Source organism: Macadamia integrifolia, chromosome 12, assembly GCF_013358625.1.
Source record: "Macadamia integrifolia cultivar HAES 741 chromosome 12, SCU_Mint_v3, whole genome shotgun sequence".
Classification (NCBI taxonomy): domain Eukaryota; kingdom Viridiplantae; phylum Streptophyta; class Magnoliopsida; order Proteales; family Proteaceae; genus Macadamia; species Macadamia integrifolia.
The window spans coordinates 1,464,373-1,484,055 of record NC_056568.1 but is presented as its reverse complement, the minus strand read 5'-3'; the positions used below and the strand labels follow the sequence as shown (position 1 = coordinate 1,484,055).

The window sequence follows — 19,683 nt, the reverse complement described above, 5'->3', positions numbered from 1 at the left end:
CCCACCTGTCCGCCCATCTGAGGGCCAAAACTTGGGATTTTGACAGAGTTCAGGCCTCGGCGTGAACCCCACCCCTGGCATACGATGTAATATACGTATACACCTTAATATACGGCTACAATACCTGCTTTATCCGTACATGGCCTTATGATAGGTGCATGTACATAGCTTGGGTACTCCCGTCTCTTCTAGCACTGGCTCGGACTTGTCGGGCCAACCAGTGTTTAAGGTCACCCTTGCCATCGTAGTCCATAAGGAGCCCGCTCTAACTCTCTCCGGTTCGGGTCCTATATAGTTAAATCGGGTCAACCGTGTAATCAAACCGGGTTTAAGAAGTAGGGTATTACATGCAGCCTATGTGGAATCTCTAAGGAGTCATTCCATCACATGTTTCTTGCATGCAACTACACTATAGAGGTATGAAAAAGATTTGTGGCATGTTTTGGTATTGGATGGAAAACCCAACTTGCTATTCTTGATCTAATAACATGGTGGAAGAGGAAAGATCGCACCTTTGCATTGAAAGATCCTTGGATTGCGGGCTTTGTTATTGTGGCAGACAACATTTGGAGGGAGAGGAATGAGAGACGATATGGAAATGGAAGTAAACTACCTGATCATATTTTTCAAAGAATTCTCATGGAAGTGAAGGAGTGTAAGTTGGACATAATAGGTGTTATTTAATGTGTCAATGACCTGGTGCACTGCAGAAATTTGGGATTGCAAAGCCTCCCAAAGAAAAATGCATCCATCATCGAAGTTCATTGGTGCGCCCCACGGAATGGATGGTATAAGTTGAATGTAGATGGTTGTTCAATGGGGCAACCCAAGTAGGGCTGGAGCAGCAAGTATTCTCAGAGACCATAAGGGAGTCATTGTGGACTCTTTTAATGCGTTTCTAGGAGTCCAATCAATTACAAGGCAGAATTCAAAGGGCTTGTCGAGGATATATGGAGAGCAAAAAATTGAGGAATTGGAGCGTTGTGGATTGAGACAGACTTGGTTTGTACTGCAAGATTGGAGTGCAATCTATCATTACCTTTGGTCCATTCCATGGAAGTTAACTCACTGTTTTAGAGAAACAAGAGTCATCGCTGATTACCTTGCTAAATCAGCTGCAAAATCTGGCATGTCAGAAACTGCTCCAAGACTTCCATACCACATTCGAAAGGAAGTGGTGAAGGATGCACAATCGAGACCACGATATAGGTTTATGTGAGTGGCTGTTGAGCGCTCCTATTGATGGCAATGCCGAATGTGGGGGTTTTTAGCTCTTCAGTTTTTTGATGTATTTTTTATTTTATTTTCAATTCTTTAATACAAATTGGAATCTTTTGCAGAAAAAAAGGCAGCACAAAAGGATGGGATGTGTGCTTGAATTTCAGTTTTACAAATAAAAAATGTTCATGGCACCCGCCAAAAACGATAATGATAAATAGGGTTTTGTTTCACAATTCTTATCGGACTACCTATTGACCAATGGCAACACCTTTCGAAGGATTGTGAGGGGTATTGTTTGGACCCTTTCGATCATTTAGATTGATCATTAAGAGATATGAAATCGGTCAAAAGGAAAAGGGTGGTTGGAAAGGAATAAACCAAAAAAATGGGAAGAAGAGGAGTTGACTCACTAGTGAAGACGCCTAAAGATATCGACCGAGTGACAATAGACACATCAGAAAAAGATTTTGGAGAAGTTGACGAGTTGTGTAATCGCACGTCCGGAGGTACTTAAGATACTTGCAACTCAAGGAAAAAGGCGTCATGATTGCCCACTTATTTAAGGACATTTGTATCAAAGGCAATGTTGACAACTGCCAATGAACATCTTGACAGTATAAAAGGGGTAACGGCTAATGGAAAGGCATCATAAACACATACAAAACCGCAAACAACGCGTAGTCTTTCTACCTTTTTTACATGTTCCCAAGTAGAATTTTACTTTTATAGTAGAAGTAGATTCTTTTTCTTCTTCCTTTATTTATTTTTTTTTTTTTGGTAAAGGTAGAGGTAGATCCTCCACTTGTACTTTGTGTTGACCGAAATAAATTTTATAGATCATTCCCAAGTGTTTCACATTCCATTTTTTAGAAAAGTTATCTTTGTGTTTAAATCTTTGGGGCAATTGATGCATAAAGGAAGAACACCATTTTGAGTCTGAAAGAAGTCGGCTTGGGTCTCTAGAGGCACGCCTGTGCACCATCAACGCTTTGAGGTGTAAAAATTCTGCCAAGCACACCTCCACAACCTCGTCATGCCACCTCCCCGACGGTCCACCGCACAGCATCGTTGGTTCACCACTATACCTCTTTCGGATTCTCTCTCCTCTTTCGTCTCTTACCATATTTGAATTATAGAGAGAGATCATTAGAGGGCGTCCAGTTTGTGGACAAACAGAAGACCAACCAACCATCAACCAGAACAGAGATCAAAATAGAAGGGGCCAAACAAACAGCTGAACAAGAAACGTATATAAACTGGGGTTCTGCCCATAATTTATGTGAGCTCAAATACGGTATCGCAGACACCCACTACAGGTTTCACTTTAATTTTCACATAATAAGATCAAATTAATTCTCCTTTGAGAGTTTTTGGCAGTCCAAATGATCGAGGCCAATCGGATTATCCAAATCATCAGACATTTAAAAACATCACAACCTACGTAATCAAAAGGTAGGATTATTTTACTCTTTGTGATCTACTTTAATGTTGCAAAATCCCCCGACATTATTATCAATTTATATCGCCTTATCCTGTTCAATCTAAACTAAACTTCCACAAATGCTCTTCATTCAATGAACCAAAAACATGTTGGATTGAATTTGAGGTGCTCTTCACAAAGCTACAGTTATTGAATTTACTGCTCATAGTTGCATGAAAAGACGGCTTATATGACTCAAAAGTATGTTATACATAAAACAAGACCACATAAGAGGATGAAGTTTATTTTTGAGACTATGGAAACAATGAACGCAGTTCTGAAATGGGTTCTCATTAGGCTAAACCTGTCCATTCTTTAGTTTATAAGAAACAATCCATCCATCCACATCCCACACAGACACATGAACTATCAATGCTTGATAGTAACCACAATCATGAGCTCTCTTACCTGAAACAGAACAATCCATCCATTTAAGCTTTACATGATTTGCACATAAATTTAGGATTCTATCCGCTTGATTTCTAATCAATTACTCTATTTGCGTCTCAACCAACCTGCAAGGAGCCATTCTCCATTCTTAATGGGAGGTAATACATTACAAGGTCCCTCCAAGCATGGATTCTGAAGCCCATGTGGGACCTGGGATCAAATCCCCTCAGAATCCTTTTGTTTCCAGGAATTGCACATGTCGCCTATGAAACGACTGAGAAACTCTTTCAAAGGGTGAACCACCTAGTTCCCTACTGGAGGGACATCCAACTAGGGGCCCCATAGCATAGCCCAAAGTAATTTAAAAAGAGGTCATGTGCTAAGGTTTTGATTTCAAAAACCAAAATATCTTACCTCATAGAATTACCATCACCTTTTATCTTCACTTGGGTGGCTTATCTTCATCCTCCTTTTGCTGGGAAAATTGCAATGATGTAAAGATAAAATATATATGCTATATGAGGCATTAGACTTGTACAAAAGTAATGAGTCTTCAACAAAATTTTGCAAATTAGAATTGGCTTACGTTTTGACTTGAGAGTATCAGTTATTCAAGGCCCTGACCTTTATTATTGCCATACTGTTGTTGCTTCATAATGTGCTATTGTATTTGCTATAGCTTATCAATTCTACTGGTTATGGTTCTGTTTCTTTGTCTTTAATGGAATTAACACTGGGATCTGGCAACAGGTTTCTACTAATGATTCCTTGGTATATCAGTCTTCTTGAAGTTGAATTGATCAGAGAAATTGGTTTCCAACATCTGCCGTTCATTATGTTATGCAGTAGCTAAGAAGAAAAGGAGGAAATTAAGCGAAGTACAGTTCTGCTGTGGTAATTAGGAGTCTGGTTTCAGTATAGCCACAGGTTAGTTTACACAGTAGTTTTCTCATATGAATGCCAGTCGATGTACTAGAAAACTGATAGGAATTGAGTTATATCATTTTTAGTTCTAGTTTGGAGTAGGAATACTCCATAGCTGGCAGTATGCATGGAATAGACAGTTTTCCAGTCAGTCTCAGTATTAAATAAGTCTTAGGAAGTCCAAATCAATAGACGAATGTGTAGAAACGCAACCCTAAAAGAGATTCCAGTAGCATCTCAGGACAGCATGCTCCTCTATCATTCTTCTATTTTCCATTTTTATTCCATCCATTCCAGGTCACTGTCTCTCTTTCTCTAGCTTGTGGTACCATTGTTTTCTACTCAATTTCTAGTTGGCTTTCTTTTATAACTGGCCATAATTGATACATTTTTGGTACTTAAAACCTCTGGGTTTTTTTTTTTTTTTCTCTTTTTCCTGAATTGAAACCTTAGTTACACTAGCTTGGAAATTAGTTCTATTGTCTCTATCAGTTTTTCTCCCCTCCTAACCTCAGATTTCTGGGATCATCTGCAGGCCAGTAGAACCATTCAAGTAGACCACATTACTAAAGTTATTCTGAGATTTCTATCTGCAGTAAACTTTTCTCTTCCATGTTTAATTTTCTCTGCTATTGGAGATCCTGATTTGCAAATCGTTTTCTGATTTCTAGCTTGAGATTAAATTTTCCATCATTGTGCACCAAAAATCAGTCATGATCACAAAATTCAACCTAGGAAACCCTGGTAAATGGGTTCGTTTGACCTGTGATATTTATGGTTATACATCCACCTAACATGACACCTGTAGAGTTCAAATCCTCAAGTATTTAGCCGGAATTTGATTTATTTTGCTGGACTCATACAGGGCCCTGTCATTCACTATGAGAAATTTCTGCATAATTTTCCAAAGCTTCTTTTGAACAATTGAACGTGATGCTAGGTGATTTTGGGAATGGTTAGGAACAATCCCAGGAAATTTGGTTTCAAGCAGAGTAATATTGAATTTGTTATTCTTCTATCAACATTAGATCAAGCCCAGGTCTGTGAAAGGCAATGTTTATTTGTGAGAAAATATTATTTCTTTTGCTTCCTTGAGGATTAAGTAAATTATTCTTGATGTGGTTCTAGGTTTCTAAGATCCTAATATGGGATTTAGAAGCAACTATGCTTGCTGGAAACACACTTATGAGATAACAAGAATGGAAATTTGAAGGATTATTGACAATTTTATATAGAACTGATATAGGAAAAGCATAAGAAATGGAACTAAAACAGGAAACAAGGAAAAAATGTGATCATAGTGATATAAAAATGCAGCCAGAGATTCGAAATTAGTAATTAAAAATCAGATTGACTGCTCCATAGGTGCAGATTTTTATTCCTCATAACCCAGAGTTAAGAAGGCTTGCAGGTTTGTTGATTTCAGCATCCTGCAGTGGGGAAAGAAAGAATAAAGAGAGAGGTGGTCTTTTTTGGGGGACTCTGGACAGTAACTCAAAGGAAAAGAAGAGAGAATCCTACACTTGGCACCCTTTCAAATAAAATATCTTTGATTCAACTCTTATCTATGGGGGGGCTTGGTTACATAGTTATAAGAAAAACAAAAGAAAACCTCCTAAATCTAAATCTCTCAGGCAGCTAGATTAACTTAACTAACAAGGACTCTAAAATACTCAACTAATTAGAATGTCAAAGAATAAATCTTCTGGATAATTTAAGCCCCCTGACAACTAACCAAAAGAGGGTCTTTAATGACTAGACTAAAGCGAACAGCACTATCTAATGGATCCCATTACCGATTAAATACTAAATTTTGCACCTTCCTTCAGACCCCCACCTTTGGACTTTATATACCAGCCCAATATAAATAAAACCTAAAGAATTAAAAGCCCATACCAAATACATTTCAAAATAGGACCTATTTTTGGACTGGACCTGCGCTATATAGGATAGAGAAGGGGAATAGATGGAAGTTTGATGGCAGAACATGAAAGAAGAAACTAACAAAATAAAAGAGAAAAGAGATGAAGACGATAAGAACCAAAACTGAGATAACTAAAAGAAAGCTTGTGATTCACGATTGAAGGATCAGATTAGCTTCAAACTAAGTTCTAGTGACCTTTAGACTGAAACCTACCCAATTCCCCAAAAGCTCACAGGCTCAAAGAAATGGTGCAACAGGACTGTTATTTGAAAACCTGAAAACCCCGAAAACACAGCAAGATAACCAGATCTGATAATAAGAGTTGGATGAAAAGAAAACTATAGACAGAATTAAGTTGATTGCTATTAGAAAACTAACTACAATTCATTTCTTTCCTTGTTGGGTAACAGTCTGTCTTCATTTGCCTCTTGAGACTGTCCAACCCTATTCTATATAAGCATATTTTATTAAGGCTATAGCCTCCCCACAACTTTTATGGATGGAATAGAGCTTTTGCTTGCTGGTCGGTGGATTAGACCATTGTTCTACTGTTAGATTCAGTAAAAGTTCCAGTTGATTCCCGGTTAGGGTACTGGTCGATTACAGCCCTACAAATCAAGTATATTCCTCTGGTGTGATCCCAGGTTCCAAAAACCAAGTATGGGTTTGCTATGCCCCCACCCAATTGTACAATAGCCAAAAGTAAGAAGAAAATGACAATTGCATAAATAACTTCAAGTTTGCAGGGTGAGTGGCATGACCATAAATAATCAGAATGTTGAAGGAGCTACTTGGTTAATAAGGATATAAAGGGGATTACAATTTATTTTTCAGGGGTAACCTTGGAAGAAAAATGAAGATAAAGGATAATCAATCTGAAAATATGCAAAGCTAACACCCAGCAACCACCAAGAGAAAAGGAAGAAGAAGAAGAGAAGAAGAGAAGAAGAGAAGAGAACCGAGACTGCTGGTTCACAGAATCGTAACCAGCAGTCTCCCTTGCCTTTCTTATTTATAACCGAGACAATTACAAGTCAATTAGGAAATGAGAAAATAGGAAGCTATCCTAACTAGGAAATAAGACAAATAGGAAACAAATAAAATCTCCTAATACTAACCAATAGGCAAGGTAGAAATTGTGGGACTAAAGGAAGGCATCTAAGTGATGCCACACCCCCACATGCGCGCTTTGTACCCCCACAGTACAAAGGGTCCAATCTTTAACAATCAAGAATAGGAAGAGAAGGGAGGGGAATTACTGGAAATAAAATACGGGAACAAAAGGGAATCGTGGGGGAGGGAAACCAGAGTCATCTTCAACCTCTGGTCGATGCCATACAAGAAGTAAGAGGAAAGGCTTGCAATGAGAACTCCCACAGGGCAAACCCAATCAAGCCAAGACTTTGGGCCCTGATTTGCAACTCATAAACCTATGAATTTTCACGCAACAACCTCCCATTCTTATGGTCTGGTGCTTCAATAATAACTTCTGAAACGGCTCCTAGCAGTAACAATGGAAGTGTAGGTCTGATGTGTAATGGAGTCTGAAGGTTGGAGAGGGCTTTGGGCCTCGATTGGGAGGGTAGAATCACCCACGGAGGAATAGTTTAAACTTTAAACCCCAAGTACCAGACCCCAGCAGTGAGGCATGTCAATTCAATGGGCTTTTATGTGGTGTTGTTTAGCCATTAACGGCAGGAAATCGATAACATGCAGAGATTAATCACAGGGAAGGAGAAAAGAAAACACAAGATTGTTCAAGGGAGAAGAAGAACAAAGTGGGAAAGGATGAAGGGGAGAGGGATCTCCCAAGGAAGGAGGGGCGGGGGAGGGGGAGGAGGAAGAGGGGAGAGATCACACAGGCACTGGCCACGCAAGGCTTCAACCAAAACAACTCAATATGGGGATAACAACCATATATTAAGAAAAACAAAAGACTCCTACAAATAGAAACTAACTCAACAGGAAATTAAAGCAATTAGGAAACTTGAAACTGAAAACCATCTGCTATTATCCAACTCTATCTAAAACTCCATAATTAAAAATTATAAAGAATCAAAAAATATCCTACTAGACCCAAGACCCAAATTGGACCCAGTTCTTGGTCTGAAATCCCAAACATATTTGAGACAGTTCAACCACGAATCTGCACCATCTTTATAGCCCTCTTCCTCCTCAATCAATGCAGGTAAGGTTTCTGAACCTTTTCCTTACCCTGTGCCTGCAAGTTTCTATTTTCCTTCATTCTGCTCTGCTGTGCAAAAATACTAAACTGTTGGGTAATATTCTGCTCTATTCTTCAGTTTACTATGATTTCCTGTTGCGAATTCTAGTTTCAGTTTCTATTTCGCAGTGTAAATAGAACAAGGTTAGGATTTTACCTTGTTGGGTGAGAATAACGCAGCGGAAGGATCCCAGTTGCTTGAGATTACAAGCCCTACATGTGCCCTTGCAATCAAAGCTCCTCCTTTAATGATGGATTGTAGGGACCTCAATAGGTGGTCGAAGTATTCCTTCAATGCAAACTCCACACTCCAAATCCAAGGACAATGATGGAGGTCCTTGGAGACGCACACACACAAAAAAGAGACAGGGAGAGAGGCGGCTCTTCTTTTAGTGGCTAAATCACTTCTAAGGATGGGGACACCTAGGAATCCCACCCTACTCCCTGTTTGGAAATATAATATAAACCGGGCCTAGACCAATTTTATAACATCTTTCACTCACCCACACATGGCTGATCTTCTCAATCATCCATCCAAGCCTCTTTCTACATGTATCTCCTCACACAGGAAATGAAGTGCTAACGAGATAGAACAAAGAGTAGGAGTGCTACATCAAGTTTCCATCTAATCAACATAGCACATCACTCACAAAACAAAAAACAACAAACTCGGCCTTATCCCAACTTAATAGGGTCGGCTACATGGATCCAAACAAAACAAAATAGAAAAAGTCCAAACAGAAGAGTGGGAATGGAAAGATGGAACGATGAGAAATGAGAAGCGCAATATAAGAATAAGAGAAAAGAGGCACATCCCAGAAGTCGGGAAAATCTCAGCTGAATGGGGACGGATCCTTGCCCTCCAATATGTCCTATCCAAGGTCATATTTGAGATAAGACCGAGACTATGCATGTCATTCCTCACCACTTCCTCTTATGGTCATTTTAGGCCTGCCCCTGGCTCTTTTGGCCCCTTCAATTTGAATCCAATAACTCCTCCTTACTGGGGTGTCCTCAGGTCTCCTTTGAACATGGCCATACTATCTCAAAAGACTTTCACGGAGCTTGTCGTTGATCAGGGCAACTCGCAAAACATATTCTCATTCTTTACTCTATCCTTCCTAGTTTTACCGCACATCCATTTTAACATCCTCATCTCAGCCATGCGTAGCTTCTCAATATGACTCTTCTTAACTTTCCAACATTCTGCCTCATAAATCATAGCTAGACGCACAACAATCCTATAGAATTTCCCTTGAGCTTTAGAGGGCTCCGCCGATCGCATAAGACTCAGGACGCACCTCTTCACTTCATCCATCCCAATTTAATTCTCTGTGAGATAAGATCCTCTATGTCACCTTCTTTATTTACGATAGACCCCAAATATTTAAAATAGTCACTTGGAGGAATTTTTGTCCCCTCAATTTTCACCATTTCATTGATAGAGGGCCTTGGGGAAGAAGGGAAAATCAAAGTAGAGGGGGGGAAGGAAGGGAATCACACTCGCACATTGCACAAAGCAAACTACTTCTCATTCAAATAAATTCACCTTGTCTCCAACATTGGGTATATGCAAGTATTTAAAGAGAAAATAACAACACTCATACTTGACTCTAAAACTAAAACAATTGTTGTTGTACGATGTCTTGTATTATGTCGCAGTTTAATCTAAGGAGTACTGGTGCAGGTGCCCCAACAGGCAGTACGGCGGTCCCGCTTGCCAGTAAGTGGGCTATGGGATTGCAAGGGGGCAGGAGGGCCCCCGCATAGCGGAAGTGTAGGGGACACAGCCCCCCGCTTCAAATTTTTTATTTGAGGGTAGCTTTGTACTTTCCGAATTAGGGTTTTTCGCTATATATTTGTAGCAAGGTTTTCTTTCTCTGTAATGCAAGCAATTTAAGAGATGTGTCAGGCTGAGCGTTATAACCCTATTCTCCATTGATAGTGAAGCAGGATCTCATCTCACCGAAGACATAGACAATCTTGCAGAACCTCGCAAACCTGTGAGCATTGCTTGTTCTTGCTTTTTTCATTATCTTCATCGTTTTACGGTTGCGTTTCTACAAACTGGTATCGGAGCTCTAGGTTTTTGTTTTCTAGGATTTGCTATCACGATGGCAGGGAAGGGATCGAATGTCAAGTATGACATCAAGCGGTTCAATAGGAAGAACAACTTCACCCTCTGGTGTCAAAGGATGAAGGATCTTCTGATGCAACAGGGTTTGGCGAAAACATTATTGGGAAAGTTGAAGAAACCTGCAAAAATTACTGATGAAAATTGGGAGTAAATGGAGGAAAAGGCGGTAAGCGTTATTCGATTGATTCTTTTTTATGATGCCCTACAATATGTTGTGGGTATCGAATCTGCACCGCAGTTATGGGCGAAACTTGAAAGCATCTACATGACGAAGTCCTTAACGAATAAGTTCATGAAGAAACAATTGTATTATCTACAAATGGAGGAAGGTACGGATCTATTAAAGCATCCTAACACGTTCAATCAGATCATAAGTACACTTGCAAACCTGGAGGTTAAGATCGAGTATGAAAACAAAGCATTACTATTGCTATCGTCGCTCCCAGAATCGTATGATCACTTGATAACAACTCTCTTGTACAGGAAGGAGACCCTTGAGATGGATGAAATCGTGACTGCCCTCATGTCCAATGATACAAGGAAAAAGGCCAATAGTACGAAATCTCAAGGAGAAGGTCTTTTCAAAAGTGACAAGGAGCAGTAAATAGGGAGATCAAATCAGAAGGGATTTGGAAAGAATCAATCAAAATCAAAAGGGGCAAAGACAAAGGTCTCTTGTTACTATTGCAAGAAGGAAGGTCATCTGAAAAGAGTGCTTAAAGAGGTAGGCAGACTTGAAGAAGAAAGGTGCAGATAAGGCATCTGAGGACACGAGCGTGGCTGATAGTTCAGATGGAGATGTCATCAAGTAAGAATCAACTTTCTAATTCTTGGATTTTAGAATCTGGATGTTCATATCACATGTGTCTACACAATGATTGGTTTGATACATATCAATTATATAATGGTGGGTTTGTCCTAATGGGTGATGCAGATCAAAGCTTGAAGAAGAAGACAAAAACAAGAGTAAAAAATTACTATTCATGAAACACTGTTCACGTAAACAGTAACTCGTGTTACTGGTCACGTGACATTGTTCACGTGCACAGTAAAATGGTTACATATTTCATATTTCAGTTTCCTATTTAGTTTAGTTAGTTTCTATTTACTTCGTGAGCAATATAATCAAGTTAGTGTCCTATTTTGCTAGTCAAAGGAGTTTCTATTTTATAACTTAAATTAGTTTCATTTTGTGTTTAATTATTAATTTCTAATTTATTCTTACTTGGTTAGCAAGTTGGACACAAATTATAAAGTCCTATTTCAGTCCATTAGTTTCCATATTTATTGTGTCTTTATATCCAAGCAATGTAAGGTTATTTAAAGCCCATCAATTATAATGAGAAGATTTTTTTTAGTTAAAAAAAAAAAAGATGGCTTATGTTATTATGTTGTGGGATGCGATTGGGTGTCTTCTCCCCCCTTCTCAACCCTCCATCGAATTCTCTTTTTGTTTTCTTATTTTCCATTTATTTGTTTGTTGTGAGAGAGTGTTTGAGAGCTAGAACCAAGCATATTGGAGGACATCTTCTCTATTCAACCAAAATTTCAGATCCTGCTTGGGATTAGGATCACTTGTGATTCTAGTTCTATATTAATAGAGAATGATGTTGTGCAAGACCATTGGGATAGGCACCATCAAAATCAAGATGTTTAATGGGATAATAAGAACTTTAGCAAATGTGAATATATACCAGAATTAAGGAAAAACTTAGTCTCTTTAGGGGCACTTGACTAAAATGGCTGCAAGTACATAGCATAAGGTAGAGTTCTCAAAGTTATTAAAGGTGTTATGGTTGTCATAAAGGGACAACTAACAGGAAATCTATACAGACTCATAGGGAGCACTGTTATAGGTGGAGCATTTGTGGCTACAGATGTAGGATCCGATACAGATGATACTTATCTGTGACATATGCGGATAGGACATATAGGAGATAGAGGATTGATGGAGCTTCATAAAAGAAAATTGTTGAAAGGAGTGAAAACTAGTCAACTGAATTTCTGCAAGTATTGTGTGTTTGTAAAACAGTGCAAGGTTAGTTTCAAAACTGCAAAACATAAGAGTAAGGGGGTACTTGATTATGTACACAGCGATGTATGGGGTCCTTCAACAACCAAATCTAAAGGAAGGGCAGAATACTTCATGACCTTTGCTGATGATTACTTAAGGAAAGTCTGGACCTACTTCATGAAGCATAAAAGTGAGGTGTTCACTAAATTTAAGGAATAGAAGGCTGAGGTAGAAAGAAAGACATGAAAGAAAATTGAGTACTTGAGAACAGATAATAGAGGGGAGTACAGGTACAAGCTATTTCTAAAATTATGCAAAGCTGAAGGGATTACATATCATTTCACGGTTCCAAAGACACCACAGCAAAATGGTGTAGCTGAAATGATAAATATGACACTTCTAAAAAGAGCTCGAAGTATGAGGTTGAATGCAGGGTTAAGCAAGAGATTTTGGACAGAAGCAGTGAATATAACATGCTTCCTCATCAATAGTTCTCCATCAAAGGCGATTGATTGTAAAATTCCCAAAGAGGTATGAACAGGAAAACCAATAGATTATTATATTCTAAAAATATTTGGTTGTCTAGCCTCATGTGGAGAGTTAGTATCATTCCAAGTTAGACTCAAAGTCTAAGCAGTGTATCTTTCTTGGTTTTACGAAAGGCGTAAAGGGATTCAAGTTGTGGGATCTAAGTTCACAAAAAGTTGTGATTAGTAGAAACGTTGTGTTTGATGAGTCCCACATGGTGAAGTCAAATTGCACTTCACAAGCAATTGATGAAAATAAAAAAGGTTTTACTATGCAGGTGAGTTAAGTGAGTAAGAAACAACAAGAGAGAACGAGTCATCCAATGACTTACCGAGACAACAAGAAACAATAAAAGTTCCCTATACTGTGGCAAAGGGTGAAGGAAAGCGCACTCACAAAGCACTTGTGAGATACAGGTTTGAGGACATGGTTGCCTATGTCTCACTGTAGGTACAGATGATCCATCTTCCTATCATGATGCTTTGAGTGATGCATAGCATGATAAATAGATGACAGCTAGGATGGAGGAAATGGAGTCTCTACAGAAAAAAATACTTGGGAGATTGTGGAAAAACCAAAGGGAAGAAAAATCATTGGGTGTAAATGGGTTTTTCATAAAAAATAGGCAACATCGAAAAAAAGAGCGTGAAAGGTATAAGGCCAGCCTTGTAGCCAATGGCTATACACAAAAGGAGGGGATAGACTACAATGAAATATTCGCTCCAGTGGTGAAGCACACTTTGATCAAGGTACTACTTGCTTTGGAGGCCATGTATGATTTAGAGCTTGAACAACTTGATGTGAAAACTGCATTTCTTCATGGTGACTTGAAGGAACAAATTTACATGGAGCAGCCTGAAGGTTTCAAGCTGCAAGGGAATGAAGATCATATGTCTGCTTAAGAGGTCGCTCTATGGTCTTAAGCAATCACCTAAGCAGTGGTACAAGCGCTTTGATTCCCATATGATGAAGATTGGCTACACAAGAAGTGAGTATGATAGTTGTGTTTATTATGAAGTGTCAAGTGATAATTCCATTATTTTGTTGATGACATGCTCATTGCTACAAAGAATAAGCATGATATAATCTCTTTGAAGTCTTTGTTGAATGTTGAATTTGAGATGAAGGATCTTAGTGCTGCTAAGAAGATCATTGGCATGGAAATCCTTAGAGATAGAAATACAGGCAAACTTTGGGTAACTCAAAAGAGGTATATTGAAAAAGTGCTAAAGTGTTTCAACATGGAAAAAGCTAAGCCGGTTAGCACTCCGTTAGCTAGCCACTTTTATCTAAAAGGAAATGCCTTACAGCATATATGGAGGTGGAGCAGATGTTTCAGGTCCCCTATGCTAGCGCAATTGGGAGTCTCATGTATGCTATGGTTTGTAGCAGGTCGGATTTGTCTCTTGCAATTAGTGTTGTTAGCAGATACATAGGTAATCTAGGGAAGGAACATTAAAATGCAATTAAGTGGATCTTCAAATATTTGAGCAAGACTAAAGATATAAGTGTTATGTTCAGTGGTAAGGGAAGCTCCACAGAATTGGCGGGTTATGTTGATTCTGATTATGTTGTTGATTTAGACAGGAAGAGGTCTACTACAGGATATGTATTTACATTGGCTGGTGGACCTATATCATAAAGGGCAATACTTCAGTTTACAGTTGCACTGTCCACTACAAAGGCAGAGTACATGACGGCAGTTAAGGCTGCCGAAGGAGTCTAGTTGGCTGGATTGGTTCGTGAGTTGGGGTTGGAGCAATGAGGTACATTGTGACAGTCAGAGTGACATACATCTTGCAAAGAATCAGGTTTTTCATGCAAGGACAAAGCATATTGATGTGAGGTTTCATAAGATCAGGGAGCTCATGTCAGAAGGCACTATTCACTTGAGAAAAATTCATACAGATTGCAATCTTGTAGATATGCTTACCAAGCCAATCACTACAGAGAAGTTCGAGTCTTGTTTGGACTTGGTTAATATTATTCATTGTTGAAGATGAATGCACCAAATAGGTGCGGGTTTGTACCTTTGCGAAGGTACGGGGATGAACACGTCTACAGGTCATCTTTACAGGAGGCTTGATAGAATTCAAGCCAAGGTGGAGATTGTTGGTGTACGATGTTTTATATTCCATCGCAGTTTAATCCGAGTACTAGTGCAGGCGCCCCAACAGGCAGTATGGCGGTCCGGCTTGCCAGTAAGGGGGCCGTGGGGGTTGCGAGAGGAGCAAGAGGCCCCCTGCATAGTGGGGGTGTAGGGGGCACAGCCCCTCGCTCGAATTGTTTATTTGAGGGCAATTTTATACTTTCCAGATTAAGGTTTTCGCTATATATTTGTAGCGAGGTTCTCTCTCTGTATTGCAAGAAATTTAAGAGAGGTGTAAGCACGAGCATTGTAAGCCTATTCTCCATTGATAGTGAAGCAGGATCTCATCTTACAGAGGACGTAAGCAATCTTGCCGAACCTCGTAAACCTGCGTGCATTGCTTGTTCTTGTTTTTTCCATTATCTTTTGCATCGTTTTAGGGTTGCGTTTCTACGTGTAACCAACTGTAGAAACACAACCCTAAAACGATGCATAAGATAATGGAAAAACAAAACAAACAATGCGCACGGATTTTACAAGGTTCGGCAAGGTTGCCTACGTCCCCGGTGAGATGAGATCCTGCTTCACTATCAATGGAGAATAGGGTTACAGCGCTCATCCTCACACCTCTCAGTATTACTTGCATTACAGAGAAAGAAACCCTCGCTACAAATATATAGCAAAAAAAACCATAATCCGGAAAGGACACAATTGCCCTCAAATAAAAAATTCGAGCAGGGGGCTACGCCCCCCTACACCCCCTGCTATGCAGGGGCGCCTCCTACCCCCCTTGCAATCCCCACGGCCCGCTAACCGGTTAACAGGACCGCCGTCCTGCCTATCTAGGTGTTGCACCAGTACTTCCTAGATTAAACTGCGACGGAATACAAGACATCATACACCAACACCAACCCTACTTCTTTATCTACCCTACTTCTTTATCTCCTACGTAGGGGTGTCAATCGGTCTGTTCGGCTCTGTTTCGGTCCGGGTTGAGTCGGTTTCGGTGTGGGAAAGTTGAAACCGAAACCGAACCAATAAGGAAATTCCGATTTTGGTTTGGTTTCGATTTCGGTTTCGGTGCGGTTTGGTTTTGGTTTGTCTTCGGTTTCTTAAATCGATTTGTAACCGGGTTGGTTTTGGTTTTTGGTCTAGTTTGGATTTGACTTTCCATACAAATGTATACAAAACTATGCAAATTTTGATTTTTTTTAATGAATTTTGGAGTGTTTCGGGTTCTTACCAACTTGGTTTCGGTTTCTTACCAACTTGGTTTCGGTTTCGGTCCGGGTTTTGAGCCGGTTTCGGGTTCATCCGGTTTTCGGTGCGGTGTGGTTCGGTTTTGGGGTTGCAATACTTGAAACCGAACTGAACCAATAAGGCTTCGGTTCGGTTCGATCCTGCCGGTTTTACCGGTTCGGTCCTGCCGGTTTTACCGGTTCGGTTTAGGAATTGACACCCCTACTCCTACGTATCATATCCAAAGCAATCATGAGAAAATAAAAGACAATATTAAACTAATTTACTTCCAACCCTTGTTGGACCAAAACCTTAGGCTGGACCGTTCTTCTTTGCTCTTAGCTTCCAAAGCAAATCATACTGGTCCAACCAAGTAAGTGCAGCCGTATCTGCATCAACTCTCCTCCTCTGAAAAGAACTCGACTCCGTCAAGTTTGGATGAGGTCCAAGAATGTCGTCAAAGTCGATGTGCTTGAGGAGAAAAGTATCAACTGTCCTCTTGAGTTTGAGAGGGGGAAGATCCTTTGCCGGAAGAAACTTTATCTCAAATCCACCATGCTAAAGGGAGTATGTATTCTCATTTTCACAATGCTTGCCTTTCTTTTCAAACAACCATAAGCACCCCAGAAGAATGTGAAACTTTCAGAGAGAGAACATCACACTGAACCTGATCAATTAGTCCACCAATGGAATACGTGAGCAAACAACTTTCATTAATTTTCAAATTATTGTTATTTACCCACCCAACCTTGTAGGGGTTCGGATGAGGCTCAGTTTTCAGACCCAGCTTACAAACAGCATCTTCAACAACGACGTTGGTGCAACTATTAGGGTCAATCACCATATTACACAAGCTATCACTGCATCACACCCTGGTCTGATAAAATACTATTATAGCGCCAATCGTCCTCCTCGGGAATCTTCTGTGTAGTCAAAAGAAGACGGATCACATAGAACGGTTGATGCTCACCATCACTGTCATCATCATTAATCTCACTAGGCTCACGATCACACTCAGCTTGCACATTTACTGTTCCTATTTTCGGTTGCTCTTCTGATACATAGGGTATAAAATTGTCCTTGTCAATGTACGCTAACAACCGGTTAGGACATTGATTAACTCGATGCACGTACCCCTTGTAGGTGAAACATTGAATAGCCTCCTTTGGAAATACTGAGTTCCTGTTATAACCACACTGAGGTGGGGAGTAAGGTCTGTGTGAATGATAACAAGGAGGGGAATATGGACGATTAGGCAGTGAAGATGACATGTCTGACTCACGTCGAGGTGAAGAATACGGCCGGCTAGGTCATGAGGATGCCATAGATGAAGCACTAGCCTGTGGTCTGCTGATTGACTTTTCCTGTAGAGATGACTGTGGTTGAATAGAACTAGGACCCCTAGTAAAAGTATTTTATGGCCGTTTCAGACTTTCATCAACCTGATATGCTACTTACGAGGCATCTTCTATTGTAAGCAGTCGACTAGATGCAAGGGCAGCACTAAGTTGAGGGTGCAAACCATTCCGGAATTGTGCCACCAATACTTCATCCCACTCAAAATCAAAACGAGTGGCCAAATAATAAAATCTAGCAACATATTCTTCAACGGTCAAATTCTCCTGTTTTAACTGCGCAAACCTAAGATGTATACATTGCTTGTAATCAGGAGGCAAGAATCTCTGGTTCATGACTTCATGCATTTCCGCCCAAGTAGTAACTAAACTAATGCCTTGGTTTTGGTTCTATTGCGGTTGCTTGACCCACCAGACTCGGGCTATGCCTTTCAATTTAGCCTCTGCAAATAAGATCTTTCGGGCCTCAATCAACCCATCCCATCTAAAGAACATCTCTAAGTTGTGAATCCAGTCAAGGTACAGTTCTGGATTGTTATCTCCATAAAAATCAAGGACATCCAATTTTGTTGCTCTTTCCGCTCCATCATATCTACCAGTTCCATATGGTGGAGGTGGTGGTGGCGGTAGTGATAGTGACGGATCCTGTGGAGTGGTGTCAGAAGAATCCCCAGACTGGATGGGACTCTTTCCTTTATCTGCAACCACTAATCGATGAATAGAAACCTACATTGATTCCATCACTGTCTTAAGAGAGTGACAAGATAGTGAGGGCATCAATTTTCACATCCGTTTCTCCCTTATAGGAGTTCAGCTGTTGGATGACTTCACTATTGGCTACCATGGTGGAGATAAGCAAGATTACACTCAAATATGAAGGCAAAATAGTAAATAAAGGAGGTTTAAAGAACAATGGCAGAATGGTAAATAACTCTATTCTCTTAAAGAGCGACAGAATTGTAAATATTCAAAGTTCACTTTACACCACAAAGGATGTCACGTGTAGGTGCAAGGGTATACTTGGAAGTGAAGTGTAAAAAGGACAACTAGGGATAAGTGGAGAATCAAAGGGCAATACTGGAAATTCAGGAAAAAGGATTAGGGAAAAATAAAAAGAATCGTGGATTGAGAGGGGACTTATCGACAAAGGGAGAGTTTCTCTATCTTGGACTGAGATTCAACCAACGAAGGAAGCGGCAGCAACTTCGACTGTAACTACGACCCTGACTAGGAGTCTTCTGCGATGACGAAACTGGACTAGATCCCTGGAGTTCAAGGATCTGATGGTGACGACGGAAAAGCAAGGTACGCCTTCTAGGACTCTGCTTTCGTCTCTCTATTCCCTTCGTCTTCTCTCTCTACTCTCTTCTCGTCTTCTCTTCTTCTACTTCTCTTTTTTCTTCTTTCTTCTGTATTTTTTTTCCTTGATCCCGTCTTCTCTCTCTGTTGCATTGCTTCTTTTTTTTTTTTGGGTTACGGCTAAGGAAACCCTAAAGAAGTGGGTTGTGATTGAGTTATAGAGGCGGTGGTTGGTCTGTAGGAAATTGAAAGGGAGTGCTGCTGTGGAGGTCGATAAGATGGGGCTGTAGTGGGAAAACGAAGGGGGGTTCCAGTTTTGGAGAGGGATTTGGGACTAATAACAGAGATGGGGTTTGTTGGGTTTTTTTTTTCTCTCATTCTCGGTAGAACTAAAAGAGAGATGGAGAGAATGGAGATCCTTCGGTTCTGATACCAAGTTGATCGAGGGCCTTAGGGAAGAAGGGAAAAACCAAAGTAAAGAGGGGAAAGGAAGGGAATCACACTCACACATTGCACAAATCAAAGTAATTCCCGTTCAAATAAATTCACCTTGTCTCCAACATTAGGTATATGCAAGTATTTAAAGAAAAAATAACAAAGACTCCTACTTACTCTAAAACTGAAACGTGTAACCAACCCTACTTCTCTATCTCCTACGTATCCTATCCAAAGCAAACACGAGAAAATAAAATACATAATATTAAACTAATCTACTTCCAACCCTTGTTGGATCAAAACCCTGAGCTAGACCGGTTCTTCTTGGCTCTTGGCTTCTAAAGCCGGTCATGCTGATCCAACCAAATAAGTGTAATATGCATCACCATCACTAATAAACAAGCTTGGAATACCCTAAACAATC

General features: G+C 40.0%; 1 protein-coding gene across 1 annotated transcript in view; it reads right to left on the bottom strand.

Moving 5' to 3' along the window:
• Positions 1–2,870: 2,870 nt before the first annotated feature.
• LOC122057977 (26S proteasome non-ATPase regulatory subunit 4 homolog) overlaps positions 2,871–19,683 on the bottom strand; it is a 29,044-nt gene continuing 12,231 nt past the window's right edge. The window contains exons 4-5 of the mRNA XM_042620354.1: positions 3,506–3,566; positions 2,871–3,109 (exon numbers count right to left, since the gene is read on the bottom strand). Coding sequence (XP_042476288.1) covers positions 3,534–3,566 — 33 coding nt within the window. The 3' untranslated portion in view covers positions 2,871–3,109; positions 3,506–3,533. The remainder of the gene's footprint in view (positions 3,110–3,505; positions 3,567–19,683) is intronic.